A 26758-nucleotide genomic window follows, 5' to 3' on the forward strand; every position below is an offset into this window, starting at 1 on the left:
CTCTGTACTTAACCCCTTCTAAAAACTCATCGCTTCATCTCGCCAAGTATTTATGTCTTACTATGATATCTTTGTTCTCTAATTAAATGATTTTTGCTAAATTAAAACCACACTCTCAAGTTAATATAGTTAAGCCAAACCCTTCAGTGAGTTTACCAAGCCCTTCAAGATCGCACCTCTGCTTAACCCCGAGCTCTACCCCCCACCCTCCTTTTTATCCGTGCAGGCTTTGTTCTCTGAAAGCCCCAGGTTCTCTCTCCCCCTCTGTTCCTTTTTACATGGTGTTTCCTCAGCCTGGCTTAACCCTCCTCAGCCTTCGGTCTCAGCAAAGCCATCTCTTCCTTCAGAAAGCTCTCCCTCCTCCCAAGATGGGGCTGGATGTCTCAGGTCCCGAGTCCCGAGGGCCCCGTGCTCCCATCGGGACCCTCATCACTCTGGCAGTAAATGGCTTGTTTCCTGGTCTGTATCCCCCGACCAGGCTGTGAGCTCACCACTAACCCCCCTAACTTAGTACGTGCTCGGTGAATGTCTGCAGAATCAATGAGCGAACAAATGAACAAGGAAAGTTAAATTCTGTCAAATCAAGGGAATGAATGAACGAGGAGAGTGGAATTCACTTTTGCCTTTGAAAATATCACAGATGTGGGGAAACAGCACCTTTCTTCATTTCAAAACATCTTTATGTCTTTATGTACTTGATTTACTTTCATCTTTTCTTCCCCACCTAACCAACCACCGCTGAACTGAGCACAGATAAGGCCTGAAATCATTTACTGATTTGGTCCGATGCAGGAAGCTTTTCTGTATGTTTAGATTCTCATTTGCTACTGTTGTGAGTTTTCAAAAAATAAATATCTAATGCTGAGGTATTGATTCAAGCAACACGTCTTGCCTTCTCTGTCCACATAGCACAGGGCAGAGGTCAGGGAAGAAAGAAGAAAGGAGGACCCTCAGTCCTTGCTGCCCAGGACCTTAACTAGGTGAGGAGACAAGGTTGCCATGGTGAAAAGCGAAATAGGCACAAACACGGAACATGATAAATCCTCATTTTGATTTTCCGTGATCCTGAGAAATCAACCGAACAAACAGAATCAACCCCTACTTACAGATGAGAGAAACGGGCTTGGCGATGACATGGTTTACCAGCCAATAGACAGACCCAGACCTTGAGCCCCGGTCTCGCCAGTCCCAAGCCCAGATTGAGCCCTGCTGGACTCCTTCCTGCCCCTGGTACAGCACATGCCCAGGGACCTTTTGAGCCAAGAGAAAGCAGGGCAAGAAACACGGGAGGGGACATCACACAGGGAAACCTCGAAGCCCCAGTGGCAGGGAGCCTGTGGAGTTTCAGGAGTGGCGAGTCGCATAATTTGATGTTGATGTCCTCACCGTCACGGACCTCTCCACTGAGGCACGTTGCCAGAAGAGAAGTTCACGTCTCTTCCCTTGGTGGAAAAGAAAGAGCAGCCCATCCCAAGAAGTGTTCCATCTTATTATGTGAACTAAAAATTCAAAGTGACAATTTAACAAGACATGGGAGTTGGGGCTTTCTGCTCTGGTTTTTGCTTTGCATCAAATCAAAGAAATCTAGGTCCACATTAAGAAGACTGAATTAGCATTAGAGGAACCATTAGTTTGTTTACCCAGCATAAAATGATGTCCTCTGTAAACGGGAATATCAAATAGCATAAAAGGCCTGGATGATTTACATTTTCTTTTTGATTAGAGGATTGCATCTACTGTGCTCAAGGAAGGAAAATCTCTCCCATTTAGCTTTTGAAGATCAAAGGGGCCATTAAATATGCCATATTACCCGAATTTTTTTTCTTTTTTGGTTAAGGCTAGGAGGTGCTTTACAAATTGAGATTGTCCTGGGGAAAAGGAAGGACTTTATTTGGGGTCATGCATACTGATTATGGACTAGTTCACTCCCCTCAGGCAGGCCCCTATGCTTACTTAACCTTTCATTAAGAGAGGGCCATCCTAACAGCTCAAAGCCCTGCTGACCTGTGCACTGAGTTTTGTCTACAGAGACCTGAGGACCAAAGGATGTGAGCTGAGCACCGTCAGTGAGCCATCGGCTGATTCCAAATGCTAGGGACCTTTCTGGTAGCACGTGTGATAAAATCCACAAAGACAAAATGAAGTGACAAGTAAAACCACTGACAAAGGAAAATGAACCTGTGGAGGCGATCAGTCGGGTTAACCTTGCTTTCCTCCCACAAAAGGAGCAGACTGAGATGTTGTCTGGGCAACAGTTGAATTTCCCTTCCTAAATAGACAGCTACATGCGCATATCACCAGCTAAGTGCAAAATCAATTTTATCTTCAGCAGCTTTATTGCTTATACGACTTATATAATTGCCTAAGAGCCTTCCTTTAACTGTAGTGAGTCACTGGTTTACTGCTATAAACATTTGTTTTTCGGCTGTTTTCTGGCATTTAGAAATTGACCGTCCCCTCTTTTCATTCCGCGTTTCAATGAACTTAGATAATTACAACTTTTTGCCCTGATGTGTAGTGTGGAGGTCTAGTGTGAGCCTGAGATGTGTCTTTCACATGTGAACAGTGAAAGGAAAAATTGTAGGAGAAAGATTGAGTTCAAATAAGATGATCAGCTAAATAGAATGAGTAAAACTATTTGGATCTAAGGATGTGACATTTCTTTTTTTGCTTTGGACAGCCAACAACCCACAGAAGACAAATACTCAGACCTCCGATATGACCCAAACTGGAAGAGTAAGAACAAGGAGGGAAGGTTGCTGGCAGTGGAAGCATCGCCAGAGTCTGCAGGCAGCTCAATGGAAAATATGACTCTGGGTCCCCTCTACCCTTCCAAGGAGGCTTCGATGGAACTCTCAGGGGGGAACGGGGAACAGAAAAAGAGCCCACAGAGCACAGCCTCCTTACTTGGGAGTGAATTCGTAAGCCCAAACTACGAGCGTGTCGCCCATCACCGCAGCGAGCTGTTTTCGGAGGGGAGTGACAGCGACCAGCAGGAGAAGTCCAGTGACCTCTCTCAATACTTGAAGAGTTCAAGTTCACACAGTGAAGTGTTCCTGCCAGGATCCCGGGGCCCTCGGCGAAGGAAGTCCAGACAATACTTCGTGGAAAAAAACAAGCTGACATTGGGGTTACCCACTCCAAAAATGGACTCCTATCTTCAACTTCACCATAAAAAAAGGGGGGACACTCACCCAGAACAGGTATGTAGAGGCTACTTAAAAATCCCTTCCCAGCATCTGCCTTGCATTTGCCTCTATTTGAAATGGCTGGATATCACTGCCTTTGGCATGGTGATGTCACTGTCACCACAGGGCTGAGTAAAACAAACTCCCTATGCCTTGCCCCTCTTTGAAGAAGGGGGAAATTATTCCACAAATGCTTAAGAGCGAAATAAAAGCCGTCAATGGCTTAGAGTGCTGGAAATCAATTATTAGTCCCGGAATGTTTCCATTCAGGGAACTCACAGAAATTTTTTTTATACTGTATACTCCATTAGATAAAATACGGGGCTGATGGTTTGATTCCCTGTGTTGGTTGCTTTTGTTTCCGCTAAGCCACTGGTTTTCAACCCTATTGAATTCTTTTCTCCATTATGTTGGAGGTGATATGACACACTATCAGGAACTCACAAACAGAAGTGATTCTCAACTCGGATTCTGTATACATATTGGGCGGCATCGGGAGGGGACAGAGTACCTGGGGTGTTTCAATTACCTTTCCAACTCCCATTGATGAGCACTGCACACGTCTTTTATCCTGTGCAAGTGATGAGATGTGATTAAACTTTAGTCTCTCCATCTCTAAAATGCAGTATTAGATTAAGCGCCCTCCCTTTCTCATCTGATCACTTCGAGGGTAAATTCTATCCCAGGTAATAAATTCAAAACCCGTCAGAGTCAGTAAACTTAGTTCTCTTTCATGGGCGCACATAAAGATCACATCAGCCCACCTCCTAGTGGTGTGTTCATGGACTTGGAAAATACGGTGGCAGGATTGGTGCCTCCACTGTTACTGGGGAAACAACTTGAAATTCATCATTCACTGATGTGAGATCATTTTCAAATATGAAGGAGAGGGAATTTCACTATATTTAGGGATGTCCTTTGACCTCTTCCAAATTTGAAATGGTTTTATTCAGAGTGCTCTAACCTGTTCTAACCTGTAAGTATTTTCTGATGGAAAGAGAGGGGTGAGATGGGTGAACATTTGTCCTTCTTTTTTTTAATTGATAAGCTTTTTCTGTGGTCTTGGAAGATTCTGTCACACCCTTGCCTTTGTAACTAATAATAGGACAAAGGAGTGGGTGTGGTAGATTTGATGATCAGAACAAATACTTAGCTGGCTTCAAACAGAATTTTCAACATTTTTGGACCCAGTTTTAGTTGTTAATATGCTTTTTTCCATAAAACTTATGTGAAATTTGGAATTTTGCTTGGTTGCTCATTTTTAAATATATATAAATAAATTCTGTGAAAAGTGTTTATAGCCAACAATTACTCTTAGACTAGGACAGGTTTTCATTACTTGAAAATCTATTTTCCTCCACTAATTTCTTTGAAAGAGATGGAAAATGTCTTACAACTAGAAATATTTAACAGGAAATGACCTCTGTTGTTAAGTGAATGAATAAATGTCAATTACCATTGCACAGCCAAGAAAACCCAGGTTTTTTTTGGGTTTGTTTGTTTGTTTTGTCTTTTTTTTTGCCTTTTCTGGGGCCGCACCCACGGCATATGGAGGTGCCCAGGCTAGGGGTCTAATCGGAGCTGTAGCCACCGGCCTACGCCAGAGCCACAGCAACACGGGATCGAGCTGCATCTGCAACCTACACCACAGCTCATGGCAATGCCGGATCCTTAACCCACTGAGTGAGGCCAGGGACCGAACCCACAACCTCATGGTTCCTAATCGGATTCGTTAACCACTGCACCATGATGGGAACTCCAACCCAGGTTTTTAACACATTATTTTGTTGCAAGCTACCCATGCCCAGTTGAATCAGACGGGGTCTTAAGCAGTGTATTGTATTTGGGAAGATTTGAAAGTAAGTCTAAGAAGTTCACAACATCCCAGTAAATATGTCAGCCTTTTTAAAAAATAAAAATAAAAAGATAAAACTTGAAAAGCTGATTACTAAGTTCACATTAAAAATAGGCAAGAATAATAAAGCAAGCTCTGGAAATTGTCATGCAAGAATCTAGCTCTACTAGATAGGATAGTATATTTCAAGCTTAAATAAATAGTAGGGTAATATTTAATATTTATACAGACAAAAATAGAAGAATGAAACAGAAAGTCTAGAAAGAGAACAAATTAGGGTAAGACTATGTGATCTGATATTATGATTTGATAAAGGCAGGACCTCAAGTCAGTGAGGAAATTATGGGTTATTCAATAAAACAACTGGATAGACATTTTGGAAAAAATGAAGTTGTATCTACAGCTTATATCGTATAGCAAGATAAATACTAAATGGATTGAATACTTAATTTTTTAGAAATTAAACTTTTAGAACTTAATTTTTAGAAATTAAAATTTTAGTAGTAAAAATTCTAGGGAAAGAACAGGAAAATTCTTATATTACCATGAAATTATTCAAAATTCAGAATCTACAAAAGATTGATACATTTGACTCCAGTTGACCCTTGAGCAACATTGGTTTGATCTGTCCACTTATTTACAGATTTTTAAAAATATATACATACTACAGTACTACACAATTTTTGGTTGGCTTAATTCACAGATACAGAACTGCAGATATGGAGGACCAATGGTAAAGTTACACATGGATTTTCAACTGTGGAGGTCAGTGTCCCTCACTCCCACTTTATTCAAGGGCCAACTGTACATAAATATCAAAAGCTTCTGCAAGAAAAAAGCATAAGAAAACCAAAACATAAAGCACTAGCGAAAATATTTCTTACTCATATCACAAACAAAACAATAATAGCTCTAATATATATAGAGCTCCTAGAAGTCAATAAGAAAAAGACCACTATCCCAATATAGTAATTCACAAAAGATATGAATAGCTAATTCACAGAAAATTTAGTACATGTGGCTATTAAACATATGAAAAGATACCCAGCTTTGGTCCATATAAGAGAATCATGAAATACTACTACAGTGGGATTCCATTTTTCATCTACAGTTAAACCAACAGAGTTCCCAAAGTTTGATGAACCTATGGACAAAAAAGTATAGTCAAGGTAGTGAGAGAATAAATTGGAATAACTAGCATGGGGGACAATTTGTTAGTATCTACTTAAAGTGCAAATGCTACATACACTCCTTGAGAAAGTAAAGCAGAATGGCCAAGAGTACAGGTTTTCAAACCAGGGTTGCTGACAAGGCCACCTGCTAGCTGTCTAACCTTGAACAGATTAACTTCTCTGCTCCTTTAAAATGAAGATAATAATAGTACCTTCCTCACAGGATTATAAAGAAAATTAAATAATATAGAAAGAGTGCTTAAATTAATGCCTGGCTTAGAGCCAGCAGTGTATAACTGTTAGTCATTATTATTTTAAAATTTTGACCCAACATTTTCCGCTCCCAGGAATGTTTCCTAATTATGTGTGTGCAGTTGCAAAATAACCCTTGTACAGAATCATTCATTTCATCCTTATTTGTAAGAGCAAAATATTAGAAAGAACCCAGAGGGCTATCATTTGGGGACTTTCTAATAAATTATAAGAAATCCATATAACAGAGTATACTGTAGCTGTTAAAAAAAAAATGAGGGAGTTCCCATCATGGCTCAGGGGAAATGAATCTGACTATCTTCCATGAGAACACAGGTTCTATCCCTGGCCTTGCTCAGTGGGTTAAGGATCTGGCGTTGCCATGAGCTGTGGTGTAGGTCGCAGAGGCGGCTCAGATCCTGTGTTGCTGTGGCTGTGGTGTAGGCCAGCAGCTACAGTTCTGATTTGACCCCTAGCCTGGGAACCTCCATAGGCAGTGGGTGTGGCCCTAAAATATAAATAAATAAGTAAATATTTAAAAAAATGAGATGTTCCCTATGCACTGTTATAGAAAGCCTATCAGGATTTATTATTACTAAGAGAGAAGTTAAAGTGGTGGGAAAGTGTATATAGTACAGAAAAGTGGGGAGGAATAAAAATATATCTATTGTATTCTCTTAGAATGCTTTAAAAAAGTGAGAAAGAATACATAAGTGGTTAATTGAAGATAGTGGAGGGGGAACAGATTGGGAACACAACTTTTCACCAAATTTATACCTTTTCATATCCCTTCTTTCCAAACCTATGCCTATGTGTTGACAATATACAGCATTTTGTAGGAACCCTGGTAACTTTATCCCCCCTTGGCTCACAGTCACCTAAATTGCACTTTTGCTTGTACACAACAGCTCAAGAGTAGAACCATTAATTTTTAAATTCAATTGTTCCACAATCTTTTCACCAGTTTTCATATCTCTGTTAATCTAATATTAAAATGCACTGGAAAAAAAATCACCTTCAAAAATATTTTAAATCTTGGTCATGTGATGTGTAAAGCAAGGAGATGATGTAAAAACCAACACACACTAGAGGGCACCTAAGCATCACGGTCGGCCAGTAACTTTGCTGGTGTACTCAGTGCTTGTTTTTATTCATGATTTATTTGGCAGCCAGAAGTATTTGTCTGAAACTCACTAGAATTTGAGCCAATTTATGATCTACCATTAAAGGAAACTGTTGCTAGGAAAATGAGCTACCTTTCTATCCCGACTCTAATGTGACTTTGAAGACTAATGAAGGTAAAATTTAGTATGGTCTCAGAGAAAGACAATGTGTGCTTTACACATGTTATTCTGTTCCCTCCTTGTAATTTCTTTCAATTACAAATCCTTTGCCACGTGAATACATAAAGGTTCTTCAGTGACCTATACCCTCCAAGACAATATAAAGTGCCACCCACTACCCATTCTGAGCATCAGCACATCTTTGTGGCTGTTACTGAGACAGCAGGTCAGTCAGCCAGCAAACATTTATTGAGCAACTGTGTGCTCAGTCCTCTTCTCAGGACTGGGGATGCAACAGAAAATAGGACATGCACAGCTCGGTCTTTAAGGAACTTACATCCAGTCCTGTGACACAGGCAAGAAACATGTAACAGAACAATTTCAGGTACAGATAAAGACCTCAAAGGAGACAGCATCCCCTTTATTTAATAATGAGTAGGGTGTAACTGGAGTGTTTAACGAGGTGCTTGGGGAAGGGCTCTCTGAGGGGACAGCATAAGAGTTGAGATGTGAATGGATGAGAAAGAGGAGGCTGTGTGAGCTCTGGGGGGAGAGCTTTGGTTGGTCTCAGCCTAGGCAGCAGCATTCTCTCAGGGGCAACACCATGTTGTAGGAAAAAAGATGAAACCCAAGCAGAACACAGGTTTGGGATTCAGACAATCATGAATTCAGTCCTGGCTCTTCAGTGTCCTGGGTGGTACCACACACTAGATATTTGATAAAGGGACTCTTCAAACCTGGTCTGCTTCATCTACTATATGGGGTCAATTTCTGCCTTGGAGAGCTATTGGAAGAATTTACACAAAGCTCCTGACTCAGTGAAGGGAAGCTGTTATTACCACTGGTCATGCCCTAAGCCAAGAGAAAGGAATCCAACCTGGGAATAGGTCCTCTAAACACTTTTTTTTTTTTTTCCCCAGACTACAGTGGCTCAAAATGAAAGGGATGAGATGTCAGGTAGAATAAGAATAATGTTGACAGAAGGATAACATCCATAGGCTCTAGCAGCCCATTCTATCACGTTACTGCCAAAAGACTGTCCATAAGAAGGTTGCACTTAGGCACACCTCACACTCACCATGCAGTCTCCCGAGGGTCCCCAGTCAATCAAACACTGCCCCATGGATGACAGGAGCCTATAGTCATGTATCCAATCCACTGGGAATATTTCTTTAAAAACTGCATTTGGTCTCAGATGATGGTTTAGATATTTATGTTTGGTGATAAGAAACTATGAATATTTGACACTTAAGTTTTGAAGTACAATTTCATATCACAACTCTTTCCCTTCTTTCTTCTCCACTGCCTTGACAAGTGTTCTTCTTGGGTACAAATCTGATTATATTCATCTGCTGCTTAATGAAGACTCCCTGGTAATTTCAAGATAAAATTCTTGTGACCCTGTGTGACCTGGCCAAGTTCCTGCCATTTTAGCCTCATCCTTTAGAACTTTTCCCTTGCATCCTATGTTCCAGCCCTCCTCTGGGAACCCACATCTCCCAGAACCCAGCATTTCCCCTGGGCAACTGATGGACCACTCTTCCCTGTCTTGTTAGCTTGGAAAAATCTCACCCTCCTTTTGAGATTTCAGTTCAAAGTCCTCTGCCTTTATGAGCACTCTACCTCCCTCCCACTGCTTCCCTCACACCTGAACATCCAACGGACCACCTGTGACAATACTGTTTTTCCTATTTAGTTTATGCGTCTGTATGTCTTTATATGACTCTAAACTCCTAAAGACAGGGGCCAGCTCATCTCTGAATTCCCAGAGCCTGGCATACCATAAGCCCTTCCTAATCTTTTGTCTTTTTGCCATTTCTTGGGCCACTCCTGTGGCATATGGAGGTTCCCAGGCTAGGAGTCGAATCAGAGCCATAGCCGCCGGTCTACGCCAGAGCCACAGCAACGCGGGATCCGAGCCACGTCTGCAACCTACACCACAGCTCACGGCAACGCCGGATCCTTAACCCACTGAGCAAGGCAAGGGACCGAACCCGCAACCTCATGGTTCCTAGTCGGATTTGTTAACCACTGCACCACGACGGGAACTCCACACTTTCTAATCTTTGATGAAGATATATAATTTTTAAATACTTTTGGAGAGGTTCAGAATTTTATCATTTTTACAATAAAAAAAAAAACTTGAGATTGTGCTATTGACTCTGGAATTTGGCATCAAAAGACTGGATTTCAGCTCTGTTATTATTAGAGCCAGTTGTTACCATTGATACATTTTTTAAAAATCTTGCTGCTCTTTGGGTTTTCCACATTAGAGTAAGTTCTAATGTTTGCCGCCTTCTACAGACCCAGGATTATTTAAATAACCAAATACGATATGGTATGTAAATGTTTTGGCATACATCTGGCTCCTTATAAATGTCATATTTACTATTGAGCACTTGATTTGAATTTAGTCACCTGATGGGTGACTAGTCACCTAGTAAAATTTTAGTCATCTAGTAAGATTAATATCTAAGGGATATAATGCTCTCCTTTTCCATGGTTTTGAATTTTGCGAAATTTTGGTCGTCTGTGATATTAAGCTTTACCTTAAATAATGATCATCCTTTTCTAATTATATTTGGTTAGAAACACAGAATTCTTTTTTATATAATTCTTCCCATTTTGTGGTATTTTTGAGTCCCACATCTCATATTCTACTCTTAAAAATTATTCATCTACAGAGTATGTACTCTGTGCATGTTCATTGATTGATCGTGTTTTTTTTTTTATTTTGCCCTCTGCAATCACTACAAGAGCACTCACTTATGACAGTATAATTTAAATTGAACTTTATGGTTTTTCAATACAAGACATTTCTTAAGGCATCCTTCTTGTGTGCATTATTCGGCACTTACTGCTTAACTACCAATTTGTGTGATCTACAGAGTGACACTTCATTAACCTGATGGCACTGAGGAGGGATCCATGAAAAGAAAACTTACCCCATAACTGAAGTACGCCCTTTTGAAAATCAGAATTTGAACATACTTAATCATGTATGTTCTTAATCTTTACGGATAGCTTCATCATGTATGTTTCTTTCTTTCTTTCTTTTTTTTTTTTTTTTTGCTTTTTCTAGGGCCGCACCCGTGGCATATGGAGGTTCCCAGGCTAGGGGTCGAATTGGAGCTGTAGCCACCAGCCTATGCCAGAGCCACAGCAACACAGGATCTGAGCCACACCTGCGACCTACACCACAGCTCATGGCAACACCAGATCCTTAACCCACTGAGCGATGCCAGGGATCGAACCCACAACTTCATGGTTCCTAGTCAGATTCGTTAACCACTGAGCCATGACGGGAACTCCAGTCATGTATGTTCTTAATCATCTGAGGATAGCTTTCAAAAACGTGCCTGGTGCCCCCGATAATTCTGTGCTCTTACCCAGGCCACACTGCTCTGTCCTGAAGTAAAGTCGAGAGCCCCGTGATGGGAACCATCCTTTGCCTCTTTAGCAAATGCCCCCAAAGGCTGCCATTCAGCGGTCGTTTTTGCTGTTGCGTATCTGCTCTTCAGGAGCTTCTGGCCAAGTGGGAAGCAGACAGTAAACAGTCAAGGCCAAGTGATAATTGCTCTCCTGGAGACATCTTGTGCGGCCCCAAAGGAACCCGGAAGAAAACGTGCTCAGCTCTGTCAGGGGAAGTCAGAGAGGGCTTCACAGAAGAGGCAGCCATTGAACTGACTCTTTAGAGAGAATTGGAAGGTAACAGGTGGAGGTGGGCAGCAGGCAAAGGGAGCACGTGGGATGGCGTGAGGGTAAGAAAGGACACTGAGGAAGTAGAGACTGGTGGGTACCGTGGGAACCACTTGGTGCTGGTCAGGAACTGGCAGCTGGTCAGTTAATCAAATAAAATGTTCAAAGCAGATATAACAGGCGATGACCTTAAATACTTTACTTTCACTTAAGGTTTGTAAATATACACTATTTTGAGAGTTCCCATCATGGCTCAGGGGTTAACAAACCCAGCTAGTATCCATGAGGACTCAGGTTTGATCCCTGGCTTCGCTGAGTGGGTTAAGGATCTGGCATAGCCGTGAGCTGTGGCGTAGGTTGCAGATGTGGCGCGGATCCCGCGTTGCTGTGGCTCTGGTGTAGGCCTGCAGCTGCAGCCCTGATCCGACCCCTAGCCTGGGAGCTTCCGTAAGCCATGGGTGTGGCCCTACAAAGACAAAAAAATTAAATAATTAAAAAATAAATAAATATACACTATTTGCCAACTTTTTACTGCGGGGCCCATCCTTCCTGCAAGCACATATTCTATGGACTGGAGTTTTGCATTATCTTTCTCACGTCAGTTTGAAAGATGGATGATTTCCACTTCCAGTTTCTTAAAAGTGAAGTAAAAACTTAAGAAGTATTTAGAAACGACCTAAGAACACAATCTTTCCAGATTTCTGTGACGGTCCCCTAGTCTTTTACACTTGCCCCCTCCCCAGTTGTTACTTTGCTGTTTGCTTTGTTGGATCATTCTAAATTATTTAACCTAGTTTTCATGACAACCACAGCTCTCTATTCACACTCAGATTTCTCCAGATTATGTAATTTTTAAATAGTTCATACTTTTAACATGTAAAAGAGGAATAAACAGGTTTCAGAACACAGGTAAAAGCTCCTTGGTAAACACACAACTGAACTAGTGGCATCCCAAGGCAAACCAGGAGCATTTGGCTGTGGGTGTTAGTTGTCTTATGCAGGGGCTGGAGAGTGTTCCTTAATCCACTGAGTCAGTTAAGGAGAAGGTGGATAGTCCTGTGTTGTGTATGACTAGATTGTGAGGATGTTAGTGTTGGGATGCAGGCTAGAGAAATTGGCAGAGGCCTCTCACGTAGGTCCTTTCATGTCACTTTAAAGCAGAGGCTCTCAGAATATGGTCCCAGGACCAGCAACATCAGAATCACCTAGGACGTCATTAAAAAAGCAAATTCTCATCCCCGATCTCTCAAATCAGAAACTCTGGGGTAAGGCCTTTACACCTGTGTCTTAACAAGCCCTCCAGGTCATCCTGATACGTGTTCAAGTTTCAGAACTACTGTGCTAAGGAGTCAAAGCCTTTCCTCCACAAGACATGGAATTATTGAAGAATTTTAGTAATGGAGCAGTTTGAAGGCTGTGACCATTCAGAAGTCAGACTTACATAGTCCTAGTTGTATTATAGAGTTTAGATTGCTCGCTAATCAACCTTCATAAAGGTTTCACAAGGTATTCCTAAAAATCTTTGTGGCTTTCTTGAAAATGGTTCATTGCTTCATTTATTTGCATACAATCACTAAGAGCTGTCAGGCACTGTCCTATGTACTTGAAATACATCAGTGAACAAAACAGACACCAATCCCAGCCCTTGTGCAGCTACCTTTCTATCAGAGGAGACGTACAGTAAACAGAACCGATAATGAGTGTATTAGAAGGGGATATAAGTGCTGGGGAGAGAGATGGAGCAGAGCAGAGAGATAGGGGGTGTTGGGCATAGAGGTTACAATTGTAAATAGGTCATGAAGGAGGTGAGAGAGTTCCATGCAAACAGTTAAGGAAAGAGCTTTCCTGGAAGAGCAAACAGCAAATGCAAAGGGCTGGAGAGCTGAAGGGCCAGTGGGCCTGGTGCCGAGCCAGCAAGGGAGGGAAGAGAGATGAGGTCCTAGTTTCCACCTTGCTTTGTTGTTGTTATTGTTGTTGTTGTTTTGGCCACAACTGTGACATGTGGAAGCGCCCAGGCCAGAGATCAAACCTGCACCAGAAGTGCAGCAACACTGGATCCTTAACCCACTGTTCCACAAGGGAATTTCCTTATTTTGTTGACAGCCACCCTTTAATATAAACCACAAAACTAGACAGATAAACAATAGATTATACACATTCTGAGGTAAGTGGAGCATCCAGGGAGCAATGTAAAGTGATCTTCTCACTCAATAATGTTTACTGAGCATGCATGGGCCAGGCACATTCAGAGCCACCACGGAGCTCATGGGCCTGGAGCTGGACAGCCCACACAGAGGCCCTCCTTTTGGTGTCTTCGTGGGACTTGCCATCCAGAGGGGAGACAAACATAATGACCAGGGTGAAACTCATCACACAAGGGAGAGTATAGAGCACTAAGGTCAGAGCTCAGGTGCATCTATGATAACCCCCTGGAGGTTATCAGGGAGGGCTTCCTGGAGGAAGTTATATTTCAGCCAAGGCTAGAACCACGAGTGGGATTGATCAGAATAAGTGAAGAGGAGTCTCCAGGCAAAGAATGGCTTCTGCTTAGACCCAGAGCACGTGGCCCAAAGTAGACCTGAAACAGTACAGCCTGAGGAGAGCAGAAAGTGGAGGCCCAAGACTAGAGCAGGCAGGGCCTCATAAACCTTTAAAGGTAAAGGGCAACAGAAAAGCATTGGAGGGTTTAAGGAGGTGCCTGGCATAATTAGTTTGGGGGGTGTTAAAAGCTCGAGTATCTTACCCAGAAAATGAATGTATAAAATAATATACCCAGAGGTCTCAGTGTCAGCAAATTCTCACTGAGCACATCCGTGCTAAATCCATTACGAAATGCTCTATGGGATAGGGAAAATGGCCAACAGCAGAGCCAAAATGTTTCAGGGGTTTTGTCTCCAAATAGCTGGATAATTAATACAAATCCCCAGATAATTCAAACTGCTGTTCCAAATACCCGTGTTGGGGCCTAACAGCGGCAGGCTCTTTGTGCTGTCACCCTCACCCCTTCTGCTGGCCAAGTGTAAGTACAGGTGGCAGCGGCGCTGATGTCGGCGGGTATAAACAGATGCAGAGCAAAACGTATTAGAAACAGGCCTGAGTTCATAATGCAGATCATTCATTAGCCAAGTTAACAAAGACATGGCCACTGAATCCACTGATTATGTCCCCAAGAGAAGGATTCAGTCATAGATGGTGCTGGAATGCTGGTGAGCAGATTCCACATTTAGAAAAACAGGACTCTGGCCTGTTTTCCTTTGAATATGTGCTCATTGTTAATACCATCAAGGAAAGAGAATAACAAGGAACCTAATAAATTAATGTGAGGCTCCCCAAGATATTCACACATAAGGTTATTAATACAAAATAATATAAAGTGGGGGGAAGGACCCAAACCTCCAGTGATCGCAAGCCTTCGCAGTGATCCGCTATTTCAACGTTTCAATATGTGTGTCTCTGCAGAAACACATTAATTCACAGAGCTCTTGGTAAAGCATCAACTTTTTTTTTGCAGTGCTGCTTCTCTAAGAACCTGATGAGTTTCTTTGAGAGAGAAGTAGCAGCCCAATCTAGCTCAGCTGTACTCAATCTGAGTTGCTCTCCTACATACAAACCCTCACTTCAAAGCCAGGAACATAATGTACAATTTTTTAATGGCTCTAGACCCAGGCACTCAGGCGCTCTGCTCTGCGCCTTACCTCAGTGTAAACACCTAATCAAGATTGCCCGCGCTTCAACAATAGCCGCCAAATGCAATTCGAGAACCACAAGCCTTTGAAGTCCTCCCAGCAAAGGCCGGTTTTCTAGTCTGGGATAATGACATGCCATGATTGCTGTCTTTGTTGTATCTTTTCAGTAGAGAAGCAATTATAGGCCCCAATTTAACAGAATAGACATTACACAGCTTATGATGCTCAAAATGCAATTTCATTTGATCATTTTCTCGATTTGATTGGTATTAATAGAATGGTTCACCAAGGGGAAAAAAAGGAATAGCTGGCAGAGGTTGTGTCCCATTCCACTTTCAAAGAGATAATGTAGAAGCATGTTTTACTCACCCAGAGACTCACCAGGGTGATTCAGAAGCCGAGTTCCACCCAAACAGCCTGTGTGGGTGGAAATCTTGCCTATCCTACATTCTCTGGGGAAGGCAGTGCAGGAGGCCAATGTCGTTTTCATTTATAAACCTTTCATCAGAGCTCTATAAAGGATCTCACCATTGTTAATCAAACAATTAATATTACCTATGAAAAATCAAAGTAACCCAAGCGCCCTTTACAAAAGACAGGGAATCAGATCTCCTAGTGGCAGATCTAGGAATAAACCCAACTTCTCCCAGGCTCCAGTTTGCCCAAGACATCCCGAGTTTGAGATTTTAAAAAGGATTAGTTCCTCACCCACTTAGCCTCTTGACGCTTTTTTTCCCCCCTGTCCTGACCTTCATTTTCTCCTCTGGGACAGAGTTGATTTTTCTTTGAAATGACTCGGGTTTCTGTTTAACATCATGATAGTAAGGGATTGAAGCCTTTGAGAAAATAATGACAAGTGTTGTAAAACCTTGTACTTTTATAGTCATCTTGTATTTCTTGAATCAGAGAGGGCCTGAGAGATGGAAACATGAGAAATGGTTCCTGACCTTGAATATTTATAACTCCAAACTTCCCATTTCAGCTCAAGTTAAAGTGTTCCATGGTGCTGCGAAGTTTTCCATTTGCAGGGTAGGTAATCACTCAAAACCTGCTGATTGCTTCCATTTATAATCAGAAAATTCCGTGGTCCTATAGTGTACATTTTGTTCCTTGCATTAGCGGTGAAAATTCAAACATGGAGAAGTGTTATTTTCATTTTCTTCCCATTTTCAGATCAATCTTTAAGTACTGAAATTTCCACACTGTCTATCTGCCCTATCTGTATATTGGAATACAACTGTGATACAAAGACATTCAGATAGAGAGACGGTTACACCCCAAACAAAAGAAACAAATCGGCTTTCTTGTGCCTAAGAAGCCACCCTGAGTGGTAAGGAATGAGGTTATCTTCATCCTCAAATGCTTACTACTTAACATTTAATGAGTATTTTTAACTCTTTCTGTATTGAATACTAGTTTGCACAAGTACAAAGTCAAAGTCAACAGCAGAGGGAGAATTTAAATACAACCGTAACAGATTCTAAACCCCAAGTTTTCCCAGTGTTACACCTTTCTGCTTCTTTCTGCTTTCCCACCAGGGAAAATTTAGCAAAACAAGTATAAAATCCTGAATCTACTTTTTTTTTGGCTTTTTTGGGGCCACTCATGCAGCATATGGAAATTCCCAGGCTAAGGACCACAGCAACGCAGGCTCCAAGCTGCACTTGTAACCTACACCACAGCTCACAGCAACACTGGATACTTAACCCACTGAGCAAAGCCAGAGATCAAACCCCCACCCTCATGGATACTAGCTGGACTCGTTACCACTGAGCCACAACAGGAACTCCCTGAAAAAAATTTTTTTCTTTTTACAGCCATACCTGTGGCATATGGAAGTTCCCAGCTAGGGGTCAAATCTGAGCTGCAGCTGCCAGGCTACACCACAGTCACAGTAACACTGGACCAGAGCTGTGTCTGTGACTGACGCCACAGCTTCCGGCACCACCAGATCCATAACCCACTGAGCGAGGCCAGGGATTGAACCCACATCCTCACAGAGACAACGTCAGATCCTTAACCCACTGAGCCACAACGGGAACTCCTGAATCTAAATTTTTAAATTTAAGTACATCAGTTTAGAAACAAGGAGACCAGCATTTGCAAGTGACAAAGCAGAGTGGCCTTATTCCCTCTCTCTTTCTCCATCCATAGATGATCTTTAAACCTCTATGAAAACAGACAAGCAGATAACTCCTGCCTCGGGAGGGGGCATGTGATTAGGCAGTGAGGGGAGGAACGTCTACCAGGGATGGACTAGAAGCACTAGAGATTATACTCGAATACTTCCCAAATCTTTGCCATCATAGAACTTTAAATTTGCTTTCTGAAATGCTTCCTGGGAGCTAGAATTCCATAGAGCACAGAAACAATCTAATTTCATGATTTAAAGCAGGTGGCTAAAGGAGGCCATGAGAACCTCCATAAGTTGGGAACCTAAATCCCATCAATAATTTGGGGACCTAAACTCCACAAAGCTGCCTTCATCACTGGCTCCCAAACCTGTCTGCAAGTTAGACCCACCTGGGAAGTTTTTAAAGTACAAGACTGATGAGGGCCACCCCCAGGGCTTTTGACTTAAGTGGTCTGGGATGGGCTTAAAGCATTAATATGTTTTAAAAAGCTTCTTAGGTTAGTCTAATATCTAAAGTTAAGCACCACTAATCTACATCATTCTGATTCATTGGGCTGCCAAAACTAAAAATTCTGCAAGTCAAAGATGATATTTCCCATAAGCAAGTTGGTTTAGCAAAATTCCTTTTTTCTTTTTTTCTTTTTTTTCTTTTCTTTTTTTTAAATGGCCACATCCAGGCCAGGACACTCCCAGGCCAGGGATTGAATCTGAGCCACAACTCAGATGTGACCTACACCACAGCCATGGTAACACTAGATCCTTTAACCCACTGTGCCAGGTCAGCTATCAAACCCATACCTTCACTGCGACCTGAGCTGCTGCAGTAGGGTTCTTAACCCACTGTACCATAGCAGGAACTCCACAAAATTCTTAAATGTACCAGCGCTGGAATTAGACTGCCTGGCTCCTCTGCTTTCTAGCTGTTAATTTGGGGCAAGTTACTTAACCTCTCTATGCCTCAGTTTTCTTATTTGCAAAAAGGGGATATTAAAGGTACATACCTGATAAGATTGTTGCGAGAATAACTAATATGTACTAAGTGCTTAGGACAGCCACTGGCATCCCGTGAGCATTCGGTGTATATTAGTTATTTCTATTGTTGTTATTCTTATCATCATCTTGGAGTGTAGTATTATTTCCAACATGAGCTTCAGCATCCAGCTCCAAAAGCTGTCCTAAAACCAGATCCCCTGAGTATGTATTGAGCATTTAAAGTAATTACTAGTTTGACCTCAACACACCAATTCTCACTTCATCCCTGCAAGAGAAAATATTGTTTATTCCCATTTTCCTTAGGAACAATCCAGGTCCCTGAGGACTGAGACGAATCCTTGAAATGAACTATAAATAAAACGTAGCCCTGCAGGACCTCTCTCTAGAGTACACAGGCTTGAGCCCCATGCCCCTAAGACTAAAATGAATCCCGTTAACATGCTGTATGTGTTTTACCCCCTTAGATCTCCTACCCCATCAGAGTAACTGACAAGACGCCTATTCAGAACGCCAGAGAGACTGGAAATGCGGCTATCGACCCTGAAGACAAATGGCATCAAAGAGCCCAACAGCTAAAGGTCACCTGCTAGATTGAATTTTAAGTGTGTTTCAAGGGTTACTGCTGAATCTAAGTGATGTTTGTGGCTGACTTCTTATCACTTAAGAGTTTATTCTGATGCCTGAGAGTTGTTACCTGCCTTCCAATGAGTAAGACCAACTTATGCCCAGCCAGCCAACCCTACCCACTTTTCCAGAGTTCTGTTTCCTAGAGGAAAATCATCAGATCATTCTGGAAACATTCAGAGCAATGGCATGGAGAAAACACAGGCAGGAAAAAAATCACAGTTCCAAAAGACTGTTGCATTCTGTGCTACTCCCAAATCTGTTTCCTTGGACTTGTCAGTCACATGGTATCCGTAGGTGATGGGGTGCAGGGTACCTAAAATGGGTGCAAATCCCCAGAGCCTCACTGAACTCCCGTTTGCAGGATGTGAAATCCTGCTACCTAGTAATTTAGCATAACAACATCCTGGTTTTGGCCATGGGTTTACAGCTTTGAAATCACAGTGTGGTTTAAGGGAAGATTTTTGTGAAACTGTCCCCACTGACTGTTTTTCTAGAAGGGCCCAAAAAAACACTAGCAGCTGATTTCTTCCTGAAGCAGAGTATAGAGTTACATGGACCAGTCACTCTTGGAACCCATTTTATACCTGCTTCAGAGGGTAAGCCCTTTGAAATCACCAGCCTGTACAGCCTGTGGACTTCATCAGTGAAAACTATGTACAGTGGTAAAGGTAATAATAAGAAGGAAATTCATTCCAGTTTCTGAAAAGTTAGAAAAGAAGGACAGCTCAAATCATCTTTTCTCCTCCACAGTGACCTCCAGGCTACTCTTAGTTGCAAAAAAAAAAAAAAAAAAAAAAGAAAAGAAAACATCTGTTAACCTGTAGCTTCCTGAAAGCTGATGCCAGGGAGGCCACAGCCCAAAGTTGGGGGGATGGGGACAGATGTCTCCTGGCATTGGACGTAGAGGACATGATCTTGTGCCAGACCCAATAGAGCGCTGAGGGAGCTTGGCCCACAGGATTGAGGGGTCAGAAGAAATGCATTAAGGCTTGTTCCATGTTGTGGGTAATGGACTGGGTGGGAAGACATGCAAGAATTTCTGGGCTTGACCTGCCATTTGCTTCACGCATGCCTTGGGCAGATCTTGAAGTTTCTTCTTTCTTAAATGAAGCACTGGCCGAAATGATCAACAAGGTCCATTCCAGGTGCAAAATGCTATCAATCTATGATCCTTTATCTGGAGTTACTTCCATTACATTAGAAAACACACTTGAAGCATGTAAGATTCTTGCAGCTTATAGCTTTCACAGTTCACTATGGAAGAGTATACGCATCTCAGCCAATGATAAAATAATCAAGGTTAAAAGAAAAAAAAACTCTACAGAAGAAAGCAAAAAGAATGCTGTTTAATCTGAGTGTACTAGAACTTGTTTCTAACCAACTCCTGAGGGAGGAAAGGAGCAAGACATCTAAAGATTGTTGGACATAAAGTAACAGCAACACTTGTTTATCCTGTTTGGCCATTGTCTCATTAGCTGCTGCTTCTGTTTCTCTTGTACCAACGACACTATAAGCTGCCTGAACCTTAGCATTGTATTTTTCCCTCCTTCTCCCAGCACAGTGCTTTGCCCAAAGCTGATGCTCAATATTTAATGGTTGACTTTAAAAACCATCTAAAGATCATTTAGTAAATCTCCAAGTGAAAATGAGCCTCCTTTGAAATCTTTTTCTTGAAAGATGACTTTCAAAAGCATCTCCATATCCCTCAGTAAATCTTACTCACTTTTCTGAATAACTTCTACTAATAAGAGATCAAAGAAATTCATGCAACAAATATTTATTGAGTACCTACTAAATCCCAGGCACTAGGTTTTAGGTGGCTGGCCAAAAAGACATTTAAAAAAAAAAAAATTCTTCAGAAAAACAAATAAAATCTGACAAAAGATCTTTTATTTTTTAAAAAAATGGCTCCTACCCTCAAGGAGCTCAGAACTTTAGTGGAAGTAGAAAGATGTTTACATGATCATTATCATGCAGGGATACCAAAGCAGGTATAAAATGCAGAGTAACTGAAAGAGCACATAGTGCTGCCTTCAAAAGACAGGAAGAGCCTTCTAAAAAGAGATGGCACTTGAGCTGACCCTAGAAGGACACGTCAAGATGTGCCAAGCAGACAAATGGGAGCAGAGGTATGGAAGTGTAGGGAATATAGTCTGACCTGGGCATTACCTAGAGCTGAGTAACTAAAGGGGAAAGTATGAGGGAAGGGTAGTGGGACCGGGGCTGGGCAGGTTGGCGAGGGGCCACAAAAGGCTTTTTATGTCCATCTGGAGTTCCCACTGTGGCACAGTGGGTTAGTGACTTGGTGAGGATTTAGTCCCCAGCCCAGTACAGTGGGTTAAAGGTGCAGTTGCAGCCCAGATTCAGTCACTGACCTGGGAACTTGCATATACCATGGGTACAGCCATAAAAAGAGGTGGGAGGGAGATGTTCAATTTTATCCTGCAGAGAGCAGGAAGCCATTGGCAACATTTAAGCATCATCGATTTCATCAACATCATGATTTAATGACACTGGGCTCAGGTGTTAGAAAACTCACTCTAGCCAAGGTCTGAAGAATAGCTTGGAAAGGAGTAAAATTGCAGAGACAGCGAAGCCAGTCACGTGACCTCTGCTATAACTTCTGCAAGAGACAGGAGAGAACTGGAAGGGGGCAGTATTTGCTCTGTGTCACACGCTCCTATGCCACTAGTTCACTTTGCAGTAGGGTGGGTATATCTTATTCCACCAGCTGGATTACACTTTTGGGTGAGGACAGCGCCTGATGCCCCTCACCCCCTGCCTTGAGACAGTCAGGAGGGGGAATTAACAAACTTAGCAATTGCTTAAACCAAGTGAAATGGTAGGAGAGAGAAAGCGAGTGGTTTCTGAGTGTCTGATTAGCAGCACTAACATCACTGAGGAAGAAAAGGGGTGGCTCTGGTGCTGGGAATGAAAGAGGGGAGGGCATGAGGCCACCGGGGGTGGGCCAGATGTTGAGTTTGGAGGTGCCTGTGGGGAAGCGGAACCTGGAACTCGGGACAGACCTCTGAGTTGGCCCATGTGTACTTGCATCATATGAATTCCCTGGTGGGTTGCAACCTTGGGAACTGCTGAGCGACCCTAGGACTTAAGCGTAATGGGAGAAGCAGGGGCAGGGTGGGGTGGGGGGGTCAAGAACAGGGCCCTTGAGAGATGCGTAAGAATATAAAGGGTGAGCAGAGGTACAGAAGAGGAGGTAAGAAATGGCAAAGGGACTGCCAGAGAGGCAGAAAGCTGACCAGGATAAAATGATGTCATGGAACCCAAGACATGAAAATTTCAAGAGAAATCAGTGAGCAGGGTCAGACTCTACCAAGACATGTAAAAAGGTGCCCACGAAAAGGGAATCATGTGTGCAACTCATATTTGCAAATCTCAAATGATTCAAACTAAGGAAGGAGGGTACGAACAATATATGGGATAGAATGTTATGTTTGTGTGTCTGTCTACATATGGAGAGAGAGAGACCCAGAAAGAGAGAATGATGAAATGTGGTGAAATGTTAAAGAGTGGTGAATTGGTGAGGACATCTGGGAGTTCTCTGTGCTCTTCTTGCCATTTTTCTGCTAAGTTTGAAATAATTTTGTAAGTTTGAAGAAACTGAAAATTAGAGAAAATGGTTCTATAGGATTTAGTGACTAAGAGGTCACTGGTGGCCTAAGCAGAGCAGTTTCGGGGGAGTGGTGAGAATAAGGCCTCTCCTGCAGGGTATGGAGCTCAGAATAAGAGGTGGGGAAGTGAACACAGCCTGCCTTTTATGATGCTTGGCTGTGGATTAAGAGATAAGAGGTTCAGAGTTCCCTGGTAACTCAGTGGATTAAGGATCCAGTATTGTCTTGCTGCTACGGCATGGGGCAGGTTGATCCCTGGCCCAGGAACTTCCACACAGCCATGGGTATGGGGAAAAAAAAAAAAAAAAAAAACTAAATAAAATTGGGATCAAATATATTTTTTAAAAAAAGAGAGATGAGGTGTAACCAGATAATGAGATCAAGTAAAGGAGATTACTTCAATTTTTTAGAAGAGACTTAAACACCTTTACATGCTGGGAAGAATGAAAAACTGAAGATAGAAAAGAAGGGTGATATGCTGGAAACAAAGTCCCTGAGACCACTTAAGCCTGTGTATTTTCACTTTAAAAATACTGAGACTCGAAGGTCATCCTCATCCTTTTCTGGGTGAGTGCCTTACATGTGCCTATGGTCCTTACTTCAAGCCCAGCCTTCCCTCTTCACCGTACCTGTCCACCTAAGTCTCATCCTGAATCATTGTGTGCTCGCCTGTGAATCTTCACAGGTTTTCCAAATCCCACGTCCGCTGTGTGCTCAGAACCAGTCATGGTACTTAGCGAAGGGCCAGACCCTTGCCAACCAGTGAGAAAGGGCCCAGGGAAGATCCTTCCCAGGGAAGCAGAATGTTGTTCACAAGGAAAAGAAGAAAGTGCCCCAGTTAAGTAAGGTTTTCAAAAGGATGAAACACAACAGTTTCTTTCCTGCGTCTAAACAACTCTTAAAGTAACTCTTGACTCTGTAGACAAGGAAAAGAAGTGATAGTGTGAAAGATACGTAGCATCTTTGACTAATTAATGTTAAAGTTCTTGTAATCACACCCTAAGTAACCTTCCCACCTTTCCAAAGAGCTCTCTTTCTCTGTTCTTTTTAGGGCCACACTTGTGACATATGGAGGTTCCGAGGCTAGGGGCTGAATTGGAACTGCAGCTGGCGGCCTAAACCATAGCCACAGCAACGCAGAATCCAAGCCATATCTGTGACCTACATTGCAGCACATGGCAACGCAGGATCTTTAACCCACTGAGTGGGGCCAGGGATTGAACCTACATCCTCATGGAAGTCAGCTCATTACTTGCTGAGCCATGATGGGAACTCCCAAGAGCTCTTCATTTGGTTTTGCCTCTAACACTATCAACAGAGCTAGACTTTTTTATTCATCTGAACATTGGGTCCTTCTAAACTAGTGCTAGAAAGTAGAGGTAATTAATATGTTCTCTAAATTATATGACTTTTCACAGATGGAATGTAAAACCCAAACTCAAAGAACTCATGTTTTTGGGTACTAAACACAACAGAAACCTCTCTAGGTCAGAGCTAATCTTGGGGCCCAGGCACAACCCTTAGGGCTCCAGGGTGGATCAGGGTGACTTAAGGACAAGAATGGCTTTTGTTTTAAAGCTGATGAACATTTTCGGTGGACATCAAAGGATGCCTTGCCCTCTCTGCTTATGTCACATAGACAGAAGAGTCATGACAGGGCAACAGCCAGATGCTCCCTTCCACAGGGTTGGGGGTGAACTTCCCGTGGACGGCACAGTGTGACGGAACATTAATAACGAAGAACAGATCTTACTAAGAAATTATCATCTCAGCATTAGGCACCAGGAGTCCACAGAGCTAAGGTTCCAGCCAGAGGACTCTGCTCTGTGTATGTGGGGACAACCTCCTGCCATTAAGCAGTTATTCTGAGCGCATGTGGTCTGGACTGATTGTGAATGTTGGCAACAAAAGAACCCCAGGGAGAGGGGGATGAAATAGAGGATTTCAGTGCTGATGGAGATTAAGCAGCCAGAGAACGGCTTTGTCTATTAACTTCAGGGAACTCAGGTCTTGCCACCTAAAGAGTGACACCTGGTGCCTCAATTGTAGGTAACAAATCTTCACTAAACCTCCGATCTCAAGTAGGCTGCTCAGAAGGTGAGAGGAATCACGTCAAGCCCGTAAACGTCTTTCTTTCTGGGGACTGAAAGGCCATCTCTGGGCACTTATGTTTACGTGAATAGTGGATTTAACACTTGAGACCACTGAAGTTTCTTGACATGATGAGTCCTTGGCGTTGATGACAAAGCTCCCTGGGAAGAGCAGGATTGTAATCGGAATTGGCAGCCGCAAAGGTGTAACACGATTAAGACCAAGTGGCAACCCAAGATTTGGGGTCTGGCACCCCAGGGAAAAAAATTTCTTGATAGGTTGTTTGGTGGGATTGAGGAGGGAGAACTGGACAAGTTCCGTCAGATGGCAGCAGGAAAAAAAAAAAAGAGAGCCTTGTCACTTATTTTTTTAGCAATTCAAAGGCTGGACAAATATTGAAGAGAATGATGTTTTCAGCATGGATAAATATTTCTAGATCAGAGTAAAGGGGGACTCTCTTTTGACCTTCAGGAACAGTGACGACAGCCATGAGGAGAGTGGCTCTGTTTCATGAACACACCCTTAAAAGTGTAAAATGACGATTTTTTCCTGAATCCACTACAAGGAAGGATGCTCTGGGGCTATTTGCAAAGCCTCCTTTTGCTCACATTCTGCCCACCCCCAACCCCATGTATCTCAATATACCCCATGAAAGAAAGGACCTTTTTTTTTGGCTGCCCCTCAGCAATAGGGAGTTCCCAAGCCAGGGATCAGATAGGAGCCGCAGTTGTGACCTACACCATAACTGTGGCAGCGCCAGATCCTTTAACCCACTGTGCCAGGCCAGGAATGGAGCCTGCTTCCTGGGGCTGCAGAGATTCCACCAATGCCATTGCACCACAGCAGGAGCTCCAAGAAAGGACCTTTCTTAATTGAAATGCAAAAAGGGAAGTTTTTCTTTTTCAGAGCACTGCAGATAAAAATTCAAAGCTTAGAGGAGCTAATCAGAACCTGGCCAATCCACAAGAAAGTTCAGATTCTAAGAACAACATGCTCTAAATTTCAAATTATAAGCCATTCTTAAAATCTGATATCAGAAGTAATAGTGTATATTACTGTTTTAAATTTAATAATCTCAACCTTATCATTATGAGACTTCATCAGAAGTAGAATATCCTTTAACATTATACAGGGATAGGATGAGTCTTAGCAATGATATCAGAAAAGTGAAATAAAAGTTGAACCTATCGCAATAATCTGATCATTTTTCACAGCAAGCTGAAATAAACAATTTGAGCAAAAACATGATTTACTCATTTCAGGTTTTTTTTTTCTCTAGAACAAGCTGGGTAACTTGCATTTTTCTATTAACGTCGCATAGATACAGGCACAGAGGCTTTTTATATGTGTGCTCAGAAAGGAAGAAATATGTTGCAGTTATATAACACCCTGAGGCATATGGTCATCTTACTGTTTTCAGTAAGCATTTAATCATTCTTTCCAAAGGCCTCTTAACTCAGCTAGTTTTTCACAAAGTAATGAGTGCTTTATTCCTTGGAAAATATGTCTAAATGGCTTAGCACAATATAGTTACATAGTGTGTCTATTATACCAGGAGTACATTTTGTTGTTACAAGACTTTGGAAAGCATAAAGACTGTTCTGAAATTGAAATATTTCCCCCAGATGTTTGATTGCCTAAGTACAGGCTATATTAAGGAACAGAAGCAAAACAACCCTTGTGGTTTCACAGATGTCCTATGGCAGACTCTTTTATAATGCTCTGAATAAAATCTAATTTGTTTCATCTGGTGAAGAGGTCATTTCTAGCTTCTGACCTATATGAGTAAGGAGATCTGATCATCTGAATTGTATTTCATACTAAACTTGTACTTGGTGGGTAAAGCGAATCACTAATGTTCATTCTGATAAAGATTTTTTAAAATCGTTATTTTAATTAAAATAAACTTGCATGTTTTGATGTTGCTTTGCACTTCCTTTGTTGCAGCTCTGTAGAGGTAAAGCTGCTCCTCGCCCTCCAGTTTGGAAATGCTTCATTTGCAACATTTTAAAAGTCGAGGATTTGCCCTTAATAGAATGCCCATTCTAGCTGTTTCTTTCTAGAAAATCCATAATCTGAAATTGCCAGGAGGAATCCCTCAGCTCATCGCTCTCCCATTGCCTGAGATTAGGAAAGGACCCTCTGT

The 26758-nt window shown here is 42.2% G+C and overlaps 1 protein-coding gene across 2 annotated transcripts in view; it reads left to right on the top strand.

Moving 5' to 3' along the window:
- The window catches only part of C9H11orf63 (chromosome 9 C11orf63 homolog), a 61331-nt gene that overhangs the window by 16370 nt on the left and 18203 nt on the right, over positions 1-26758 (top strand). For both annotated transcript variants that reach the window (XM_005667440.2, XM_013979491.2), the window contains exons 3-4: positions 2681-3203; positions 18727-18840. In XM_005667440.2, the coding sequence (XP_005667497.2) occupies positions 2681-3203; positions 18727-18840 (637 nt within the window). The remainder of the gene's footprint in view (positions 1-2680; positions 3204-18726; positions 18841-26758) is intronic.

The sequence above is a fragment of the Sus scrofa genome, chromosome 9, assembly GCF_000003025.6.
Source record: "Sus scrofa isolate TJ Tabasco breed Duroc chromosome 9, Sscrofa11.1, whole genome shotgun sequence".
NCBI lineage: Eukaryota > Metazoa > Chordata > Mammalia > Artiodactyla > Suidae > Sus > Sus scrofa.